This window comes from Emydura macquarii, unplaced genomic scaffold (assembly GCF_026122565.2).
Source record: "Emydura macquarii macquarii isolate MOO-44397 ecotype Brisbane River unplaced genomic scaffold, CSIRO-AGI_Emac_v2 contig_1876, whole genome shotgun sequence".
NCBI lineage: Eukaryota > Metazoa > Chordata > Testudines > Chelidae > Emydura > Emydura macquarii.
Genome location: NW_027132013.1, coordinates 30,516,908 through 30,540,381, shown reverse-complemented (window position 1 = coordinate 30,540,381; position 23,474 = coordinate 30,516,908). Strand labels below are relative to the sequence as shown.

General features: G+C 39.9%; 1 protein-coding gene across 2 annotated transcripts in view; it reads right to left on the bottom strand.

Annotated features, from left to right (window-relative positions):
- AQR (aquarius intron-binding spliceosomal factor) overlaps positions 1-21,713 on the bottom strand; it is a 95,841-nt gene extending 74,128 nt beyond the window's left edge. For both annotated transcript variants that reach the window (XM_067558070.1, XM_067558072.1), the window contains exons 1-10: positions 21,534-21,713; positions 19,737-19,793; positions 16,448-16,488; positions 15,295-15,330; positions 12,597-12,717; positions 10,506-10,646; positions 8,130-8,198; positions 5,550-5,650; positions 4,641-4,717; positions 1,319-1,383 (exon numbers count right to left, since the gene is read on the bottom strand). In XM_067558070.1, the coding sequence (XP_067414171.1) occupies positions 1,319-1,383; positions 4,641-4,717; positions 5,550-5,650; positions 8,130-8,198; positions 10,506-10,646; positions 12,597-12,717; positions 15,295-15,330; positions 16,448-16,488; positions 19,737-19,793; positions 21,534-21,620 (795 nt within the window). In that variant the 5' untranslated portion in view covers positions 21,621-21,713. The remainder of the gene's footprint in view (positions 1-1,318; positions 1,384-4,640; positions 4,718-5,549; positions 5,651-8,129; positions 8,199-10,505; positions 10,647-12,596; positions 12,718-15,294; positions 15,331-16,447; positions 16,489-19,736; positions 19,794-21,533) is intronic.
- Between the last annotated feature and the right edge of the window lie 1,761 nt (positions 21,714-23,474).

Sequence of the window (23,474 nt, the reverse complement as noted above, 5' to 3'; positions counted from 1 at the left end):
GGGACATCTCAGTGCTTCCTTCCCTGGCTGCAGTCCTGCAAACCTGCCTCCAGTAGGGTCCTATCTTCCAAAAAAGGTTCTCAATAAGCACCTGGCTATTGCCAATGTCCTAATCCCATTAAAGTCAATGATAGATTGGTTGCCAGCAAAACATTGCTATTAATCAGTTGTTAATATCAGGGTAACTATTAAGCAGCATCCACTGTATACCAGAAAGATCACTATAATACATTTTCTTATTACAACTGGTGAGAGAAACCAAGCCAACTGTAATCCTATAACAACGAAAGGTTCTTTGACAATGCAGATGCATTTTTTCTTCATCTATCAAGCTTGTCATGAACATAGCAGATATTAAAGTGAAAATCCTGACCCCATTCAAATCAGTCAATTGCAAAACTTCCATTGACGTCCATGGCACCAGAATTTCACCCGAGGGGTCTGTTCATTTTTGCTCCTACCTGGGAGGGGAGCAAATCATCTACCTGTAGTGCCATGACCATTGCAGTTTAATAAATTCGTCGCTTAATCATGGTGTTAACAGATGCAGTCATTACCTATTCCAAAGACTCATTAGTTGCCTACATCAGTTGCAGACTGAAGATTCTAAATCAACGCTTGCAAACTTCACAATGGTTTTGAAGTCTTGTTGGACAGTGTTGCAGGCAGCTTTCTTTTATTCGGGAATTGTGCGTAAGTACAAATTAGAGTGAATTTCAAATTACCCGTACCTTTTGGGGCTGCAATTAGCAAATCCAAAATGTTTTAAATGGCCCAGTGTACATGAAGAGCTCCTGTAGCAGATCCAAAACTTTGAACTTTCTCGTTTTTTGTAAGAATTATTGCCTCTGCTCTAATCAATGTCTGCTTGGTTTGGGCAGTTTAAATTCCAGATTTGCACACAGTGGCGATTTGCTCTGGTTATAATCATCGATGGTCAGTTGACAGTGCAGTTGCCATGGGGCAAACCCCTACCTATAGGCAGGCAAAACCACGGTTTGCACTGGTGCCACTTACCCCGTTTTAAACTGGGGGTATGCTGCACCAGTGCAAATCGTGGATTATTGTGTAAAGAGGTCTAGTTGGGCAGGCCTGTGTCACTGCACATGACGACACTTGCTAGGCTGTTTACAACAAGGTTTAATAATAACAGCATCAGAGAATTTTGTTCCCTCCAGAAATGGAGGTTGAACCCATTTCCATCTGAAATAGTCTCTGTATAATTAGAGATAAATGAGCAGTAAATGTTCAGAAAATATTCAGTATGGTCTCTCCAAAAGAAATGTTTTGGGGAAAAACTGTCTTATGGTTATCTTACCTCTAGATCTATCATGAGTTCAATGAATCTTTCACAGTAATGAACTCCGTCCATGGAAAGAGGACCTAGGCACAAAAAACAAAAACAATCCCTGCAACTCATCATCATTTTTCCATCACACTTCAAAACTTAAAAATATACAGCATTTAAACAAGAGCTAAAAAGTTGAAGTTCCCACAGCAATACATCTGTTAGTCAATAATTAATATTAATGTTAGAAAGACCTCACCCATCTCTTCTCTCAAATACCTGGCTTTATTTTTTAATTTAAAATTTAAATTTACTGTCCCACTCTTCCAGTATTCTGAAATGCTCCCTCAAAACCAAAGCAGATTTTCAGATGTAATGAAGTGACAGGCCAAGATTTTCAGAAGTAACTAGAGAGTTTGGGTGCCTCAAGTTAAGAGTGGCCAATGTGACTTACCATGAAGCAGGGGTTCTCAAACTTTTTTTGCTGGGACCCCCTTTGAAAATATTTGTGATGACCCCCCCCACAAAAGTGATGACCCCTCCCATGCCATCCTTACCGGCATGCATGGGATCTGACAGCTCAAGAGCCCCCTAGAATAACCTCATGACCCCCTGAGGGATCACAACCCTCCGTCTGTGAACCCCTGCCATGAAGAGATCAGATTTTCCCCAAATGCTGAGCACCCGCTCTCTGAAAATCAGGCCTCTAAATTGTGTACAAAGGTGAGCATCCAAATTGAGGCTCTGAAAGTCACTAGTCACTTTTAGAACCCTTGGCTATGACCTTTTTTAATATGTCTTTACAATTTCAAAGCAGTCAGTTCTGATTTTTGTAATTGTCTATTAGAGTCCTAGGATCCATAACTGAGCTCTGAGCTGAACTAGGAAGTAGGAGAGGAACAAACAAGCAGCAAAGAAGGTACCCTCTTACAGCTCCTGAGATGAAAGTCCCGCTGTACAGATCCAGCAAGTGTAGTCAACGTTAACACAGAGCACCCATTGGGCTCCCCAGTGCCTGTAAGCTAACTATGGCTATCCTAAGTCTGTTGTATCTAATCCAGGGCACAATTAACATTCAGAAGTAATAACAAGGACAGTGAAACATGAGACTAGATTTCACTTGGAGAAAACATTTTGTCTGATAATTAAACTGAAGACGCAAGTTATCCTTGCACCAGTCACCTTTAAGTCCTTTCCCCTAGTCTGTCTATATAATAAAAGCACGCATACCCTGGCGATGCACTCTTATCAGATAATGCAACTGCATTTTCACAAACCAGCATAGTGTAGTTAACAAAAGTGGTATGAATCCAGTGCAAGGAAGGTAGAGGACCATGCTCAGGACATTGTGGAACTCAGCTTCAAGAGGATTAGCTAAATGTCTTTGCACGGCAGCTGGGTTGGAGATTAACAGCAGTTGGCCAGGGAAGAGCAAAGTCAATGGATCCACTATCACACAAATCTAGTAGATTTTGCCACTTAACAAACCAAGGACACTGGAATGGAAATGGCTGCAGTAGCAGCACCCACAGCTTGGATTGTATAGTGGAAGATACCTTCCCCCAACCCTCATGAAATCCCCCTGCACCAGGCTTGATTACTCTAGATTGGTGCCGAAAACAGCCGTAAGCGACATGCACCCGGTTACACAGCAAGTCTACAACACAGCTGGGAATCAAGGTTTTATTTAAATAACGCTTCTCCTGCTAAGGTACTAAGATAAAGACAAACACAAGATAAAAATATAATGAGAATACAATTAAGAGTATAACAAGCCATTTAACTCAAAATTCAAAAAAATAAGATCAACCATAAATATAAAGGGAATAAGGGCATGGAGAAGGGGGACAGAAAGGGGGCCAAGACTAATCTTTCTAAAAATAAACTGTCAAATGAAATAGCCTTGAGGCTTTTTTTTTTTTTTTTTATTAAGGAAGGAGAGATGAGCCCTGACAGATGTTATTGATTTAGGAAGTATCTTTTCCACTTTCCCTGCTGCTTTACAAGATGAATCACTAAGGGTTACATTGACCCAGATGAAGGAGGCATGAGCAGAGCAGTCATACAGGAGCCTCAAACAAGCCTGTGGGGGAGACTCTTAGTGAGGAGGGTAGTGGGTCTGCATTAATGAATATCCAGTTTCCTAGTTATCTCCCAGATACATACAATTTTGGTCTTATAGCAACCTAATGCACTACTGTGAGCTAACAGCTACCAAGACTAAGAACAAGGCTCCTGCAGGGGATATAATCCAAGCTGATATTGAAATTGGCAGCATTGCAGTAATAGCCCTTATTGCAGGTTTAACATTGCGTCCTGTACGAATAGATTTTCCTTCAAAATCAGGCATACGTATTTTCTTGTCAGATCAATTTTGTGGTGAAGACATATGAAATCCAACTTTTCATGTATATTTTTGTTCTCTTTACAGTAACTCCACAGTACTGAGAGTGCAGGTTTGTTGTAGACTTAAGTCCCACATTCAGCAAAAGCACTTAAGTATATGCTTAAATTCTACAGTCAATGGTACATAAATCCTTTGTTGAACAGCAATGGACTTCAGCACATGCTCAAGTGCTTTGCTGAACTGGGGACGTTTTTCCCCTCTGAGGCAGTGATTCTCAACAAGGGGTATGCAGAGATCTTCCAGGGGGTACATCAATGTATTTAGATATTTGCCTAGTTTTACAACAAGCTACATAAAAAACACTAGCGAAGTCAGTACAAACTAAAACTGCATACAGACAATGACTTGTTTATACGGCTTTACATACTATACACAAAAATGTAAGTACAATATTTATATTTAATCAATTTATTTTATAACTATATGGTAAAAATGAGAAAGTAAGCAATTTTTCAGTAATAGTGTGCTGTGACATTTTTGTATTTTTTATGCCTGATTCTTTAAACAAGTAGTTTTTAAGTGAAGTGAAACTTGGGGTATGCAAGACAAATCATACTTCTGAAAGGGGTGCAGTAGTCTGGAAAGGTTGAGAACCACTGCTCTGAAGCATCTGGCACTGCCACTGTCAGAAGACAGAATACTAGGCTAGATGGACCATTGGTCTGACCAGACATGGCCATTGTTATAAAAGAGAAAAAACTGTTTTATTCCAATGTATTTTATTTTTTTTAAATATAGTGATTTAGATCCCTGAAGTCAGATCCATCCATCCACACAACATCTCACTGAAGTAAATGGGGTTCCACATGGCCACAACAGTCTGCCCAAACCTATTGGATCTGACTGCAGGATCTAAGCCTTAAGGAAGAGTTGGTTCAGCACCAGAAGAGCTTCTAAATGAGACCTGAAAAAATATATACATATTATATACATGCACACAGTTACCTGAGAGGGGTATTGATTTTAGCACACAGATAAATTTCTGGATGAGCTGTGAAAGAAATCGCCTCTCTCGATATGCCCTAAAATCAGACATAGATCAAAGAATTAATATTTCATAAATGCAGACTAGAAGTATATTACATCCCTTATTAGCACAAGAGGTTCTAAACTGAATGCAATTTAGGGCAAATTTATTTTACTAGAACTGTTTCCAGGAACTTTGAGATTGTACCTTAACTCTTCTGCGTGATTTTTAAACAGTATCAGACAATCCAAGATGTTTTTGGTCAGCAATCATTTTTTCTTATCTCCAATCAAAATGACTTACCAATTAGCATAGCCAACATCTGCAAAGAACTGACTCACTGATTACCACTTTACAATTGAGTCAAAAAAAGGAAGCAATCTCAGTGCAGACAGCAGATATTTACTGATGTAGCACAGATGTATGCTAGATCTTAAACATCAGCACACAGCAGAATGTGTTTGGAACAGTTAATACTGTAGAGTAAGAGATACACAAATATCTTCAAAACAAACCATTCGTTGTAAGCAATAAGGCTTAAATAATCGCTAAAATCTATGAGAAAGGGAAACATTTACACACCAACTCTATGGAATGTTAAATGTTTTCTGGCTTTCATCATATTGGTGTATTTTTTAAAATCTGGTCAATCTGTTGATTAACTGGTGATGACTCAATAAATGAACCCTGTAAGCACTTCACATAGGATAATCTGGAATGTTGTTCTACAATGCTGTGATCAGAAGCAGTGTGCTATCAACTGCTGATTTCTGTCACTCTCAGATCTATTTAATACAAACAGATTTATCTCTGGAGTACTAAACTGGACCACTAGCAATGCATTACATGCGTTGAATTTAATATGAAAAGATGTTCCTATAACATACTGCATTCGTGTCTTTTCATCCATTTTCTCATCATTCTTTTTGATCAAATTCCAAAATTTTCTAAGCTTTGGTGTCTTTTTCAGTTCTTGTTCCAGACGGGCCTGAAAAGGTGAAATAGTATTCAGCCACCAAGAACAATATTGAACTTCCTTCTATTACACAGGATAACAATCTAGTTAGCATTTTTAGGAAAGGAAAAAAAAATATAGCACCACGTACAAAGAAAAATCTAAAATTAGCCATCCAATAATGTGATCAGTTTCCCCCAAGTCTATTTTCAACAAGTGTCCCATACAACCAAGATTAGAACACTTCCTGGTAAGACACATTGCACTAATCAATAATCTATTTATTAGTCACACCTAGACAGTGTGCTGAGAGTCTTTGGAAGACAATCATCTTCCAATATTCACATCCTGGTATAAAATTTTTTTACAAAATAATGATAATAGAAAAACTCACTTATAAAAAAAACTCCTGAAAACCCAGTTACCTTTCATTGAAAGATCTGTAGCAGTGAAGCACACAGAGTATTTTTAGTTTATGAATTAATAACCAGGTAGTAATGTCTTATTTAGTCAATTTCCTTCTTTTTGTGTAGTTACTTTCAACTGTTTGTATTAAGAAACAAAAAAAACAGCATACTATATTGTATATTAACTTTCCTCCTCTCTCAAAACAAAAGAAATATTCAAAATATACAAATTAAGCAGTATTTTTTCTCTGGGAAAGATGAAAAATACATCAAGTATAAGTCATCATAAACCATTCACTATAACAAGAGACAATGTACTGGAAGTTCATTAAAGAAAGTTAAGCTGTGCAAGGATCAATTCTGGGAAGAGAAGCATATAGGAACATAAAAAATGAATGAATGATCATGGTATATTTAGCAATAATTAGAAATAACTCATTCAGACACCCCAAAAAGATTTTAGTTAATATAGCATTTATCTCGCATGACGACACAGGTATGTAATACAATTAGCTCAATATATATGTAAAAGCTATGTAATTTATTCAATTAAAAAAATGATTATAGTTGCAAAGTCAAGCACTAAAAAGTCAGGAAATGCCAAAACTAAGGCTTCCCCTGTGGAAAAATAGTATGTGATCATAGACTATCATAATTCATACACGAGGAGGCCAATTTAAGATTTTATGGGCCACCTTAATTCCAACATTTCCTAACTCCTGCATGCCTCACTTTGCAATTTTATAGAGGGCGTTTTTGCATGTAATTCCCTCCGTTTTTAAAAAATGCAAACTGAAAACAGAAATTTCATCATGTGGAAGCTCATGGACTCCAACATGGTTTATCAGCATGGGTTGTAATCTTTGGACCCACAGCATAGAACTGAGCCATTTAAATTAACAGATAGTAAATAGATTGTCATCCTCTGTGTGGACTAGTGACTATAGGGAGATCAGGTACACACTTTGACAGTGTGTTTCAAAGCTACTTGCTGACAGCAAAGGAATACTAAGACCCAGGAATCCTGGGCTCTATTCCAGGTTCTGAGGATAGTGTATCTAATGTTTATAGACCTTTCTGCCCCCAGCTCCCAGAAGCCTGACCACTTCTGCCCCTAGCCTCTCCAGTGTGCCCTTATCCCCATCCCAGTCCCAGTCCTCAACCTCTACCTTGGTTCTTGATTCCAGCCCCAGCTCCACATCCCACTCCCCAACTCAATTCTTACCCTCTTCATCAGCCCTACCCACTAATCTCTACCACCCACCCATCCCTCTGCATTCCAGCTGGCAACAGCAGGGGAGGATTAAGAGCACAGGAGATGTTCTCTTGGCTTACAGTTCCTATGCTTGGTACCACAGTGGCCCCCTGGCTTCCAGGCAGAGCAACTGTAAGGAAGGTCCTTAGTCCATGCCACCTAGAGCTGGTGCATGCTCAGTACAGATGGAGTCTACAGAGAATGTAGCAGTCACACTAGCAGATCCTTACTGAGCATATGGTAAACTGAGATTTTCAGAGGTTCATAATTAGACCAGATTTGAGCCCTTTTCACAGGGACAGCAGAAAGCACATCCCTGACACCAGGGTGATCTCCCCTGCAAATTTCAAGCCCTTGCTCCAAAGCATGGAGGTGCTAGAGTTTCTCAAATAGTTTTAATAATTTTTTTAAACTGGTAAAACAATGCATTTTTCCCTGAGCTTGTTCTGAGAAACAGTTATTTTGTTTTTGCTGAATTTAAAAATAAATAATAAAAAACAATGAATAAGCAGCAGACACCCGGCATGGAGATCTCTCAACCCAAATGGTTAAAGATGGCAACAGTTACAAACAACTGAAAATAGGTCTCATAATGGAAAGTATTAGGAAACCTTAACTGCAGTCATTGCTACCCTTGCCACCTATAAACAATTAAACTGATATTTACAAGAGGATGTTGTAGGTCAAGTAAAGAGAAATTTTTGGCAAACATGAAGCGGTTCCTACTTGAAAGCATTGCATAGGATTTTAAAGTACATGTCTTCCATTAAATATAATGGACATTTCATATTTAAAGCCTTGTGCACTCTTTGGAAAGTTGTTTTGCCATTTTTTGTGATGAAATACTTACAGGCTGTAGGCCCATCCACATTGGCAGGGAGATGAGCTGTTGCACCTGACCCCTGATTAAATCCACTTCCTGTTACAAGATATTAAATAGAGAAGGCAACTAAGAGCATTTAAGATCTGTTTAGAGAAATATTATCTTGCAAGCATATTCCTAACTAACATCTTTATGTCCATGAATATTATGGGCTCTACCCTTCACATAAAAAAAAAAAATACACCAACACCATTCTAGATTTGGCAGACTTTAAACGGATAAGAAAATGTTGACCTCTACACAACGCCATGCTATCTTACAAACTAACTTATCTTAGGAATTTTTTGTTTTGGTTTACTTTCACAAATCCTTTGTCAGTACAAGACACGTAAGTTTCCTATTTAATCCATAAAACTCCCTTCACCTAACTATTTCAAAGTGAAGATAGACAAGATCTGACATGACCATCCCAATCACTTCCTCTTCTCAAAAACAGTTAATTCTCTCACTTCCTTCCCTCCACTATCCTTGCCACATTCCCAAATAGCACTAACCTCTTTTGTCTTATGACCCCCAACTGCCCCACTCATTCCCTTATTTTTCTCCTCAACCTGTTGAGTGAGAGTTCCCCCCCCCACTCATAATAGAAGCTTGCTATAGTCCGCCAATATCTAAAAGAAACTCACCCTTGACCCAACTTCCTCTCCAATTAATGCACCCTCTAGAATTATTGAATGCTCTGTCTACAACCATTGCTTCAAGTGTTCCATCTCCAACTCTGTCCTTGCTCTCCACCCATTTAGTTTCTGCCCTTTTCTACTTTCATAAATGATGCCTCTGAGAAAAACGTTAACTCATAATAGCTAGGTAGAAGACCAACAGAGACATCTAATATTTATCTTATTTGTTTTCTTACAATATATTTTTATGAAAAATCAAAACCACCTAGTTATGTGCATATATATAGGCTTGGAAGGATTAGATATTTTATCTGTAAACATCAGTAAACCTTGATTTCAACATTCACACACCCCAATCAAAAATAATTTCCATTAATAATAACTGAAATTTACAAATAGGCAAAGTAAGAAAAATGCTTGAGAACTTAGAGTTTAATTTAAGGGTATTTACTTGGTATATTTTGACATGTGGATAATGTGTGTAATCTCAGTGACTATTGTCATTAAATAATTATTGACTGACCCTTCCCATAATTTCCTGCAACTGAAGATTTAAATTGATAAAAAACCCATCAAAAAATCCTTAAAAATAAACACTGATATTATCCATCAAAAATTTTAAAATATAAAATAGAATTCTACCAAGCTCAACTACAACATTGAATTTGACTGGGGAACTGTATGGCACACCATAATATAATGAAAAACAACCACCACGAATGACAGGGGAGCAACATTTCAAATAATGTGTGTGTAGAGCAGTGTTTCTCAATTGGTGTTCCGCAGAACCCTGGGGCTCTCCACGCCGCCGCGAGCAGCTGCTCTCCACGCCGCCGAAAAAGGGAAGATGTCTCGGATGTCCAGTGGAGGGTATCCAGTGTAAGTGTAATTTAAGTGAGAAATGCTGACCTTTGCTTATTTCGACATTTGAAGACTGCTAAGAGTTTGGGGGGTTCCGCAATTATTTATGGAGTTCAAAAGAGTTCCGTGGCCAAATTTAATTGAGAAACACTGGTGTAGAGAAAACTTATGCTCCAGAGGAGTCACACTTTGGACAGAAGTTAGTTCAGCTTCAAATATTTATTGTACATATAATGCCAATTGCACCAACTTATGATCTATAGTTTTATATCGCTTCCACTAGAAGCTGAACACATACGATGACTTTTGTGTTTGCTTTTTAAAACAACTATTAGTGCTACAATACTTTAATAACTAGAACTGGTTGGAAAAGTGAAAAAAATTGCTAAGTCTTTTTTCAATGTTTCATCAAAACGTCATTATATGGAAGTTTCCCAACCAGCTCTTAAAAGAGCACAATTATAAAATAAAAGCACATTTGGCAGCATAATCTACAGTTTTAATTGTAACTGAACTTAGGACTCAAATAACTTAATAGTATTATGCCCTCAAGTCTTTTATAGTACACACTCCACTTTCTTCAGCAGTAAGTATCCCTCTCTCAATTTTGAGAAAAGACACTACGTCCCCTTTCATGCCCTTCTCCATAGCAGAACAGTCAGTAGTTTGCAGGAGGGAAAAGGGAATGGAGTACACAAGGGCCACAGCGACTACCATGGCTTTCCCTGTCACACCCAACTGCTGAGGATGGGAATTTCAATATATGTCCTATTAAGCAAACTCAACAATTAAATCAATCCAGCTCTCACCTGGAACAGTACAGCCATACTGAAAATATTCAAACATATTCAGCATAACTTACCAAACTGTTGAAGCAGTGATCAAGGAAGAGCAGGAGAATAGTCTGTTCATGCAGAGAGAGTTCACTGTCACTCTCATCTAATGATGCTTCCAATATACATTTGAAAAAGAAAGGAAAGTGCTCTGGCTTCCTTTTGAATGTCTAGGAATAGAAGGGAAAGTTATATTTTCAATTAGCTTCAGTCAAAACTATTTACGGTCTTAAAGAAACCACAAACAATTTTAAGTAAGTTCTTAACAAAAGCCACACATGAAAACTGTGGCTGATTCTCTGCCCTACTTTGGTCCCTTTATGCTTCTTATGCAATACAAAGGGAGCAGAGATTGGTCATATCCTCCTGTTCCAGGATTCTCATGGTATAAGGGAGTCCCTGGAGCAGACCACTGACTAGCTTCAATGCACACTGTACCGAGCTTCTGGCATGGATGGTGAATTGGGGAGGAGGTATGTCAGAAACCCGGCTGGAGTGCTCCATGTTCTGGTTAGGCTCAGCTAGCAGATGATCCTGTGGGACTGTTACCAGTTGGTACAAGTTACAGCAGCCCCCACACCATTCTAACCTGTGTCCAGGCCCAGTCAGAGAATCAGGGAGCCAGGTGGATTCTGACTAAAAAAAAAGTGGCAGCTGTTTGGTGGTCAGAGAACAGAATAATAGTCTTGCTCTAGTTCCTATCTCACAAAGCCACTACATCAGGGGCACTCTTATCAGCAATCTCAGCAGAGAAAACAAGGCCTGGATAATCATGGGGACTGGCTGCCTCTCCAGAACAAGACTGAAGTACACAGACAGGAAAGTGTGAGAAGGCTTGCACCTGTCACTTCCCACACAGTGTCTGTTCTGACACAGAAGCTGCAGAGACCTGGGCAAACAGAGTCACTCATCCAGGCTGTTCATCCGGCATGTTTCACTAGCACTAATTCTCTCTACTCCCTCTTGTAAAATCAGCATAGTGAGCAATATTAAAAAGTAAAGTAGAACCTCAGAGTTACGAACACCTCAGGAATGGAGGTTGTTCGTAACTCTGAAATGTTCATAACACTGAACAAAATGTTACGGTGGTTCTTTCAAAAATTTACAATGGAACGTTCACGTAATACAGCTTTGAAACTTTATTATGCAGAAGAAAAACGATGCTCTCTCTTTATTTTGTTAGCAGTTTATGTTTAACTGTGTTTGCTTCCCCGCCCCCCCCCAATCTCTACTGCTGCCTGATTGTGTGCTTCTGGTTCTAAATGAGGTATGTGGTTGACCGGTCAGTTCGTAACTTTGGTATTCATAATTCTGAGGTTCTACTGTAAATTAACACACTACTGTAGTATCACATATATTTAGAATGTATTCAGGTAAGTGAGATTTTTAGTTTTTTGGTTTTTTTAAACACAGTACATGGTATATCTTTACATCTAATGGTGATCACTATTTCAACAGTGCTTAAAAGTGCTTGATATATATATTTTTAAAATCAGTAAATCATTATGGGAAAAATGTGCTTCTGCTCTAAGGTTTACATATTATATTTCAGTCTAGATCATATCGTTGATACCATCTTATGTATATTTAAAAATAAGTTTACTTTAGAAATGGTATTCTGAACTAGTTACTAATAAATATATTATTAAACATAAAACATTTTCAGTTTATACAAGCTACAAAAATATACTCAAAGGTTTCAAAAAGAAACAGACAGAGATAAAATAGTTGTCCTACTTCCAGTGAGACCTTTTTACATGCACAAATGTAAATTCCTCTCAGCATTTTTTTTCCAGAAAAAAATCCTTCACCAAATGCCAGACTTTTTGTCAATGCTGGGGGGAGAGGAAACATTTTGAAATGCAAAGGTATTACAGCAGAACAAATGATTTCATATGAAAGGAGAAATCCCTATGAAAAGAAAACCTTCATCTGTCCACTGCTTTTCTCAAAAAGGAACATACAAGTGTTTAAAGTACTCTGGCAGTCAACCTCAGATATCACACCATTTACTTTTAACATTGTAAGCTCTGCTACCTTTCATCACTTTAAGTGAGCACAGTGTGAAAGCTGCAACTTGTGGATCAAAGTCAATGCTAGTTGTAACTGAAGCTGGTTACCTCCCATGCAGGTACATTTTCTCTGAACTTCTCATTCACCATACAGCAGATTGACATTAAATAGGCCTTACTGGACACCTCTGGAGAATAATTCATCCACAGGTAATTTTCAAGGTACTGGCTGTGAAGAGAAAGAATATCTCATTAGTGCCACCCACCTCATCTGTCACGTATCTAAAAAAAAGCATAATTATCTACAGATTTTTTTGAAATCCATCTTTACAATTTATGAGTAGCTCCTGAAGTTACATCTAATCTAGGTCACTGCAGCGAAAGTTATTGGATAGGCACAACATATGAAGAGAAATGAATTACTCACTTGGAAGACTGTTCATTAAAGAGTTTTTATAAGTACTAGGTGCTCACAGCACAATATCATAAGCCTGGACACTATTTCATGTTGATTTCCCAGGAGAAGAGAACAACTCAATCTATTGAATGTGATAAAACACTTCAGACACTTCCTCTAGTACTTAGAAACAAATGCCAGCTTTCTCTAATAGAGAAAGCACTATGACATAACACTTTATGAAATGATTATTAATATACATATTTTACTTGTGAACAGAAAATTACTAAGCATCAGCAAAGATTATACATGTAAGAGCTCTACAAAGGCAACAAAATGCTGTAGTTCCACAAGGCAAGCAAAGTAATTAATACATTAGACTGAATAAAACCCAAAATCCTAATTTGCCTTTGCAACTGTAGTCCCATTTTTATTTATATACAACAGTTCTACTCCAAAATCATAATGCCTGAGCCCCACACAAACATTAATGGATTTACCTGTTTCACATGGGGCATTGTGAGAGCAAGTGTAATTATCCTAGTTTTACAGATGGGGAAGCACCCACAGAGCAGTTAAATGATTTTTCCCAAAGTCACATAGAATATCAGTGGCTGAGTCAGGAACAATAATGAAATCTCCTTAATCCCAAGATTTGGCCTTACTTGCCCCCACCCGCTTTCAAAGACTGCAACCCACCTGAGGTTTATATGACAACTGGGCTCAGAGGAACTAAGTAAGGAAGGGCATGCTCAGGTTTCCTGTAATGTCCTAGCTGGGATGCTGTGTTTTTCTTCCTTGACTAATAGGCTAAAGCCCTCTTCATGGAGAACAACTCTAAAACTAGAGGTCAGTCAACAGAGATGAATCAGGGTCACTTCTGACAAAAATAGGCCTTGCCCTCTACGCTCTTGACTGGAGCCATGATTGGATACTATAAAACAGACATCCTCAAAGTCCCCTAAATCCTTCACCTGTGAGGGGAGCATACACGGAAATTCTGCATGGTGATCTGCATGGAGGAGAACAGAGTATTTGGGAAGCTTCCACAGGCTTTCTTTGAGAGGGTAGAATGTGAGCCCAAATTAGGTACTTAAATAAACAGAAGTCACACCTGACTTCGTTGGGTGTTGCACATATGGATGGTTTGCATAACTGGGCCCAGAGCATGGAGATCGTTCAGCCCCAAGAGGGGGAGAAAAAGCCTCACGTCACTCATTAGAGGGTCTCCTATACTCTTTGAAGATTATCTTGCAACGGTGTTTGTCCAATCATCCTCAACTGGTAGGATAGTAGCTGATAGGGCCTCAAGGACAGGGAAACATGAAGTGTGTATATGAAGATGGAAAAGCTTGAGGCTCTGATAGGGATATGGAGAGGGAGAGAGATAAAGGATATGGGGTTTAGCAAAATAGTGGGGAGTATATACTGAGAAGCAGCATCAGCAGGAAGAACTTCTAATACAACTTAAAGAATGGGGGTTTATTGGAAAGATTACAATAGTGCATACTATAGAGTATTTCTTCACAAGGATATGAATGCCTGTTGAAAATGAAGTAAGAAGCTACTTAACTGTCCTGGTCAAAACCAGGATTTTATTTCATGCTGTACTCATATTCTTTTCAAATATAAAGGGAGGAAAGAAGAGAATACACCAAAATATAAAAATTTAACATTTTGTTTCTAAGCTTTTTTCTAATTAACGGTCCCATTTGTAATATCACACTCGTTCCCTTCATTTCTCTCCAGCAGAAAAAGGGGAAAAAAGCTTGTGTTTGACACAGAGGTGAAGGGACTGGCCAAGCACCAGCTCATGCTACCTCCCCAATATGTGAGCTAGAGAAATCAGAGGCAAATAAAAGACAAATTTACAATTAAAGTTGGCATTTCATAATTTTATTTGTATGTGGTTTTATACTTAATCCATTACAATGAAACTTGAAAACAAGAACATATACCTTTTCTTAAACATTTCTAAATGGGAGATTTCCATCTCCTGTCAGGGAACAAGTCATGCTACTATCCTTAAAGTGCAGCATACCTCACAAATGTTGTACATTATGTGCCTAAACCAAATACTCCCACTGACTTCCATGGGCTTTGAACCAGAGCCTGTAAGATGTGTCCCCAGTTTATAACTATTCCTTGCATATTTGGTACTCCTTTTCAATGCTATACACGTATTTACATTAGAAATTTAGGGTCATGAAACAAGACTATCTAGAAAATTTTATCCCACATCATATCAACTTTTCTGCACTGAATTTTCCTATGTGCCTAATTCTGGGCTTTAGGAGGTGGGGACAGATGAGGTATACCATCTTGGAAGTGGATTTTCTATCCTTTTCCTCACCTTTATTTTCACTGGTTATTACAGAGCGTTAAATTTTATTTCACTCCAAAACTTACCTAAATTCAAGAAGCATTATCTTTCTAATAGCAAACCTAAAAAGGAAAAAAAAAGGAAAAGTGAAACAGAAAAAAAAACGCTCACGCTTATCTTTTCATCTAGACAGTAACTCAGAAAAAAAAGGGTCAATCTTTTCCTTTACTTCCTGATTAATAAAAGTTATATTTTTTTAAAAAAATTCTGTGCAACTTCTTTCATATATTGCCTTGCAATGACAGCTAAACAGATCCCAAATTAACTGCAGTACCTATTATTCAAACACAATGGATTAAATTTTAAAGGAATCACACATGAATTCACTGTAATAAAAATCTACAAACAGTAATTTCCAACCCAAATGATTTTGGTTAAATTATAGATAAAGGGAATAAAAATAAAGCAACTGTAAATCAAGCTCTGTGATGTCCCAGGTATTAATATCTGAGCTCTCCAGATCTGAAATTTGACTCCATGGATGTTAAGTTCTACAGGTTCCATGAGCCTTCAAGGATATGTAGCTAAAGATGTAGCTAAACTTGCTGCTCCCTTTTCTGTGAATGCAGCCATGGAATGTTATTAACTTTACATAATGCTTTGTCTCATCCTCTTTTCTATTTAACATTAAGGTTCATTAGAAGATGTTTCATTGTTTGAGCACATGAAACATTCTCTTTAGCAAACTGTTATTGATAAACTAGGAAAAAAACATGAAAGAAACAACAACCAGAAGAGGAGATCTCCCTAGTTGTCAGCTCCTTTGCATATCTGAAACAGGAATAAACTGCAGGGAGATCACAGAGGGTAGCAAGAAGAGATACATCTCCCCATTAACTGGGAACTAGGGGGGCAGGAGGGGGGGGGGGGGAGACACTCTAAAACTAACAATCACTACAAAGACCGCCTTAGGCTATAACAAATCACATAAAGGGCATAGAGACTGGAATATAAAGAATGATTTATTTACTATATCAGACATTAGACCATAAATTCTAGAAATGTAACCATAAAGAAAGCTTACATTTAATCTCTGAAGTCACATAACTGGAGACCAAGGGGCATTACTACACTTTTCATTCATTTTTTTAACATTTATATTATTGAAGTACTTTAAATCAGCATGGATATACGTCTCCAAACATATTCTAAATAACAAAGAAACAACATTGTACTGACCTTGATTTGACAATTTCTTTAGCATAGACATCTTCAATAACCTATTGCAAATGATATTTTAAAAAATTATATTCATTGAGAGTTCATACTTCTGGTTGGATTCCTTTTCATTTTCTAAATATTAAAGGTTTTTTAAATCAGAATTGCCATTAACTAGATGCTCTGTGTTTACTGACATTTGGCGAGCCCTCAATTACATCAATAATACCTTGCATCCCTAGTGCACTTTTCATCCACAGATCTTAAAGCACTTTACAGAGGTGGGTAACGGTCTCATAGGAAGTCTGTAGCAGTGCTGAGACTAAACACTATTTCAAAACTGAGTTGCCAATTGGAGGCTTTTTAAAAGGGCCTGATGTTCAGAAAGTATTGAGCAACTGTCCTCAGAAATTCAGGCCCCTTTATGATCTTTCAAGTTGGGTGCACGCACACACACAAAGAGGTATCCAAAACCACTAGAAAGTTTGGAAAATCTGGGCCCGTGACTTGTATACTAGGCGATATTGTCAGTACAGATCTTCAGCCAGCAACCACATACTATATTTTTCATCATTTTTGCTTCCTTTGAACCAAGAATTGAGTGTTTAAGGCTGCCCTTGAAAAGCACATGGGAGCTGCCTGTAATATTCCATAAATATTATATATTCCATCTCTTTGCGTAAATATTAGTGTTGTTTACTGCATACATATATAAAGAGTTAATTCAAAAAGGGGTTATTTGCAGGTAGGCAGAAAGAGAGACAATGACTTCATATGCTCATCTCCACAAACACTGGATTGACAGTGCTAGAGACATCTGCTGTGACACAATGGTCAGTCCCCACTACTGGGCTTGTTAAATACATTTCTCCAGAAACGTCACAGCCCTGTGAAGGTGGTGAGGAAAATAAAGTCTCAAAAGGTTTAAAGACAGACAGGAGGAGGTCAGATGGTAAGGAGGAGAGGGAGACAGAGACCACTGGGAAAGCAGCTGAACCCCTGTCCCCAAAGGCAAAGGGGGTGGCCCTACATAGCCCTTTAGGTAAAATAGTTATGTGTATCAGCTTTGTATTGTGTTAAATCCTTTTTTATATTTACATTTTGTTTTGGGTCACTGTATTCATCACTGGTCACAGCTCCTGAAGGGAAACTTGTAAACAGTCAAACCCAGTCAGCGCTGCTGAGCAATCATGGTTGGTACACAGGGTATTATAGCCCAAGACCTAGTCTAAGAGTGGTAGGATCGCAGTATTCCACACCAAGACAGGAGAAGACAAGAGACACCTAAGGGGGGATGCACTTTGGGAGACCAAAGAATGGGTCAGAGGTGCAAGTAGCCTTGTGAACCAAGACAGTCCCGATAAATGTCACTGGTTGTCAACATGAGAATTTTGTTCCTTCTCTCTGAAGACTTTTGTATTTCAAGTGTTTAAGGTGATGATAATCATGCTTAAATGAAGACAGCCAGGCTATAGCTACACTGCAGTTAAAACACCAGTTGCTGGCCTGTGTAAACTGATTCAGGCTCGCAGGAATGGGATACGAGGCTGTAAAACTATGGTGTAGATGTTCGGGCTCAGGCAGTAGCCTGAGCTCTGGGACCCCTGCGAGTGGGGAGGACCAAACATCTACACTGCAATTTTACAACCCTGCAGACCGAGAATTGCAAGACCAAGTCGGCTGACACAGGCCACCTGCAGTGTACAAATAACCCCCAATGTCAAGCAATGAGCTTCATAGACCTGGTGCTTTCTTCCATGTCAGAAAATGCTTGTCATGTTTAGAAAGAGAATCTAAAATATTAGATCTTCTCAGCACATATTCCTAAATTTACTTGTGTAACACTAATAATACCAATAATACCTATTTCTTATATAATGTTTTTCAATGGTAGAACTCAAAGCTTCACAATCTTTTAATGAATTTATCCTCACAACACACCTGAGAAGTGGGAAGGTATTTTATGCATGGGGAACTGAGGCACACAGAGGCCAAGTAACTTGGAAGTCTATGGCATAGCAGGGAATTGAACACATCTCTTTCATGTCCTAGGTCAGTGACCTAACCACAGGATACTCCTTTCTCTTAGTGGCTAGGCTATCACCACAAAGATGACCTGAGACATCACAAGATCCAAACCGTTAAGGAGTCATCTACTATACAATTATAACTGAAACACAGGAGCTAATTACAACTCAATTTCAATTTATTTATAGGGCAGACAGGATCTCAAACAAAACCCTAGATATATTATTGTGGAATCAGCTGTAATTAGATCCTGGGTGGATAGTGCTGTCAGCAGGCATGAGTACTACGGGAAAAACCACAAATTCTGTGGGAAAAAATAAAATTTGGCAGAGAACATTAATTCTATGCAAATTCTGCATCCTGCCAGTGAGAGCCCCAGCTGCCTGAAGCTGAAAGTGGGAGCATGATTATATTGTGTTATTCTGACAAATAAAATATGCAGAATTTTAAAATATTGTGCTCAGAATTTTTAATTTTTTAGCACAGAATTTCCCCCAGGAATAGTTTTGGATGCTCTATTATGCCTGATCCTGTAAACATGTATACTTATCTTTACCACAAGTAGTTCCACATAAGAAACTAATGTTGCTGACAAGAAAAAAAACTGCAGCTGTTCAACATAGTGAAGGTGAAAACTCTTGTCTATATCCTGGATGGAAAAGACGAAGGACTATTGTTAAAAATATTATTCGAGAGAAGCCAACTTATTGACTTTGATTGCATCATGTGTAGCGCTAGAAATAACTTTGAGAAAGTTAACATGGAAGAAATGATAGCAAGACATCATAGTGGGGGACAATGAGTGAGGAGATGGATAGCTGGTGAGAGACAGATCACTGATAGGTTAGCTGCTGAGCATGTGAAGTTAGCAATGGATCGAGAAGTCTTCAGAAAATTCTGCTATGATGTCACCAATATTCAGACATGAATAAATGGGTTTACTACTATTTATTAGTTATACACATATTTAAGCATGTGCATTTGCAAGACTGGGGCCTTATTAACATGCAAATGTATTTATCAATAAAAATTAGAAAGATTAGCATGATAAAAAGTTAATTAGGTGGTTATGGGAAATTTTTAAGACAGTACCAACAAAACTTCATTGGTTGCCTAATACCCTCCTACTGAGTTTTCTATTTTGAGAAACTCTACTACAGTGATGGGGGACACATGAAAAATATAAAAACATTCTTACATAATGCTAGCCAATAATTTTTAAATGTCCTTAACTCTATTACAGCCAGTTAATACCAATGCAAGTAATAATCCAAGTTTTTACCTTTGAATCAAAAGGCAATTTTTTCTTCACATGTGGAGCCCAGTACTTATTAGCCAACTGTAAGAAAAAAAAGTATTTTCATTGAAACACAAACAAAATACATAATCAGCTGTAACGACAGTATCTATTTTATAGTGGATTTTATTTCACATGCTAGCTAAATGTAATCTCCTAACAGATATATCTAATAAAAGGATGCTATCTAAGTCATGCATTCCTCCACAGATAATGTGGGAAAAATTCTGGAGCTTTGAGGACTTCATGTTTCTCATGAATCATCTTGATGGTGGGACATGGAAGGACAGGTGGGCTGCCCACATACTGCACATGGGTCATCATGGGCCTCCAACCAAGAGGATATTCTAAGACCTTCTGAGAAATTTCAGGATATTCAGAGGATCTCTGTTGAAGGTCTAGTGCTTCCTCACTACTCCCCATCTCCTGATGCAGCAAAGTTAATAAGCTATGCTGCCATGGGCTCTTTGGGGGTCATCTTTGAGCAAGCTTCATTTTGAATAAAGGAGGAGGGGATGCATTTGATGTGAAGCAGGAGTTCACATAAAACTGCTTAAAACCCACCTGTTCTATGATACATTCCAACTACACTGAACCCTTGGCCACAGTTATGATATTCTGCTTATTTTGTACTATTACAAATTGTTTTCTAACAAGTCTCATGTCAGAGGACCTATTACTTGCTTGGTACAGCCGTTCCTGTTGTACAACAGAGTATACCACCACTACCATACAATCAGAACTTGAAAAATCCATTCCTATACAACAGATAGCATGTTGTAGGGAAAGCTGAGACAAAAACTGCAACTAAAACTGAGGCTGACCCAGCTATATCATTAGGGGTATGAAAAAATTCACATCCCTGAGTGATGTAGTTAAACTGACCTACATCCCAGTGCAGACACCGCTAGGCCAATAGAAGAATTCTGCCCCTCGAGGGGGTGTACTTACTACAGCGAAGGAAAAACCCCTTCTCTTGCTGCAGCATTTATACCATGGGGGAACAGCTGCAGTGCTGCCCTCCTAAGGGCTTTTAACACAGACATACCCTAAGCTTTCACTTAAAGAATGAGATTTTAGCCCTCACGGTTGTAAGGATAACCTCCCAAACCTGACCCAAGTGTGGCACGAAGCTGCCGCGTGGAGTCTGCTGACAGACAGGGCTGTGCTCATCACAGCATCATTAAAGAAAGCCGCGCCAAGCCTCCATTACCTCACTGACCCGGTTAAACCTAGCCATGGTCAGAGCTCAAGGCTGCCGGTGGGGAAAGCCTGTGAGGAGCGGGTGGGCGAGGGGAGACGGCGGATGAGGGAAGCAGGGGCGGAAGGGGTGTCGATTCGAATTGGTGAGACAGGGTACACACCGTGCTCCATTAACCAGAGCAAGGCGCTGCCGAAAAGCCAAGAACTCAGCGGGCTCCCAGCGAGACCCGACACCGACAAGGCCCAGGGGCTGCTTACACCGGGACAAACGCCTCCAGCGGCAAGACCCCGGCCGGACCCGGCAGCCCGACGGGGTCAGTAGGCGCCGGAGCTCAGCGTGGGGACGCCCCCGGGCGCAGCCAGTTATAACTAAGGGGGCTGAGGAGCACCTCCCCCACGGGCAGGGCTGCCCGGCCACCCGGGGGGCGCCAGGTCCCTCCCCCCGCCGCGAGCAGGAGAAGGCGGGGTCGTTAATCACTAGCCTCTGCACTGGCCCGGGAGAGTCCCGCCCCCGTCCTCGCCCCGGCCGGTCCTCCCGGGCACCCCCGCAGCCAGCCCCAGTCCCAGCCCAGCCCCTACCTGGGTCACAAACTCCGCGTTGATCTGCGACACGGTGGGCGCCACGATCTTCTTGGGCTGGAGCGAAGCCGCCGCCGCCGCCGCCATGTCGTGAGCCCGGAGCCGAAGCGCGTGTAGGTCCCTGCCGGCGCCTCACTCCCCCCGCTGCCCTGCCGGCAACTGGCCTCTCCAGGCACGATTGGTCCGTTCCGGTCCCCCCCCCCCGCTCCCACCCCGAATGGACTCTCCCACCGAGAGCCTCACAGCCAGCCAGTCCCGCTGAGTTGTTAGCCCCACACCGAGTCCGGCTTCAAGTCCCGGCCGGGCGCTTCAAGCTCCACAGAATCAGGCGGCTTCGAGGAGACCGGAAGTTTGGGGAGAAACGGAAGCGGAATGGACGCCTAGATCATAGACTCGCCAGGGGCTAGAGCGGCAGACCGGCGGGGTTATAGAGAGCGAGCGCTCGTTGCTAGAGCGGCAGGTAGCGGGAGACAGTATGTTGGCTGCTCTACCTGCTGGGCACTCAGTCTAACTGCAGCAAGATGATGATAGGCGCCGTCTCCTTTCTTCTTCAAGGTGAGTCAGACTGGGAGCCAGGAGGGAGTGTGAAAGTGACAGGGCACCATCACACTACACAGCACAGCTCAGTCTCTTCCTTGCTCACACAGCCTTGTGTGCCCAACCCAGGGACTTTATCCCAGAGATCACAAGGAAGAGCGGTAAGCAAGAGGTGCCACAGGGAAAATGGCAGCTCCTGATGCCAGGTGCTGCAGGGAGAAGGCTCTCTCCCCATGAGCGAGGAGGTGACGCATAGGAACAGACTGGCTGGTGATACCAAGTGCGGAGACTGAGCAGAGTAGCAGGAGGGAGAGCTCAGGCCTATTTCTAAACAGAGCAGTTTTCATGTATTATTAGTGATTTGCTTTCTTTCCACACCTTCTGCCAAGGTAACTCACACCAGGACCTCCTGGGCCTTTGCACCTCCCCCCCCCACTGATGGCTGCAGGGATGCTCACTGAATGGTTGGCTAATATAAGAGTTTAATGAGCCAACAACTGCTTCAACTCAGCCCACACAGGCTCATGTTTATTGCACTACAGGTTCCAAGTTCAAACTCTTATCAGGCCACCCAGAATCAGTTATAGCAGCAGATCTCTGTCAGAGGAGGGACACAGTAGTACAACGTCTTGGAGGAGATTTTACAAGTTCTACTGTCAAGGGGACAAATTCTCATCTCAATTATGTATGTACAGGTGTGACAAGGACAAAGCAAAGCACTGAAGAGGAAATGCTATTCCTGCCGGTTTTGGAATTGTGATGGACAGATGGAAAGCCTCCAGCACATTGAAAATTCATGGCACAGACTTTGGCCCAGGAACTTCTAACTGGGTGTTCAAAGTAAATGTATCATCACCTTTATATATATATATATATATATATATGTTGTACACCATTTTGTCTTAATGGCTATGGTACTACTTTTTAATTTAAAAACACATTTCAATATGCCAATACCTAATTCAGGATAAAACCACCACTGCCAGCATCTTAAAAGATTGTGACATTAAATTCTATAATGAATATTTTGTCTGTTTCCTGATTTTGTATTTGTAATATAAAGAATATAGAATAAGAGAGAGAGTAGCTTGATGTGGAACAGAGGTAAATTTAGCTCTAAAATAAATGAAAAAGCACTTTTACTGCTGACACACAAATAGTTAAACTCATGGTGGAACTGTAACTGAATTCCCTAATGTTCTTAAATTTCATATGATTTTTACAACATATCATTGAATGTATTTAAATTTCAGTCTGACCTCTTTATTTCAGATTTTACCATATATTACTGTAGCCCAGACCCTGAAGTATCCTTTATAAGTGAATTATTTCATTGTCATCTCATTGAGAGTTGCACCTGTTACATCATTCATTTAATAAAAGGCCTCATCTCCCTATCTCAGA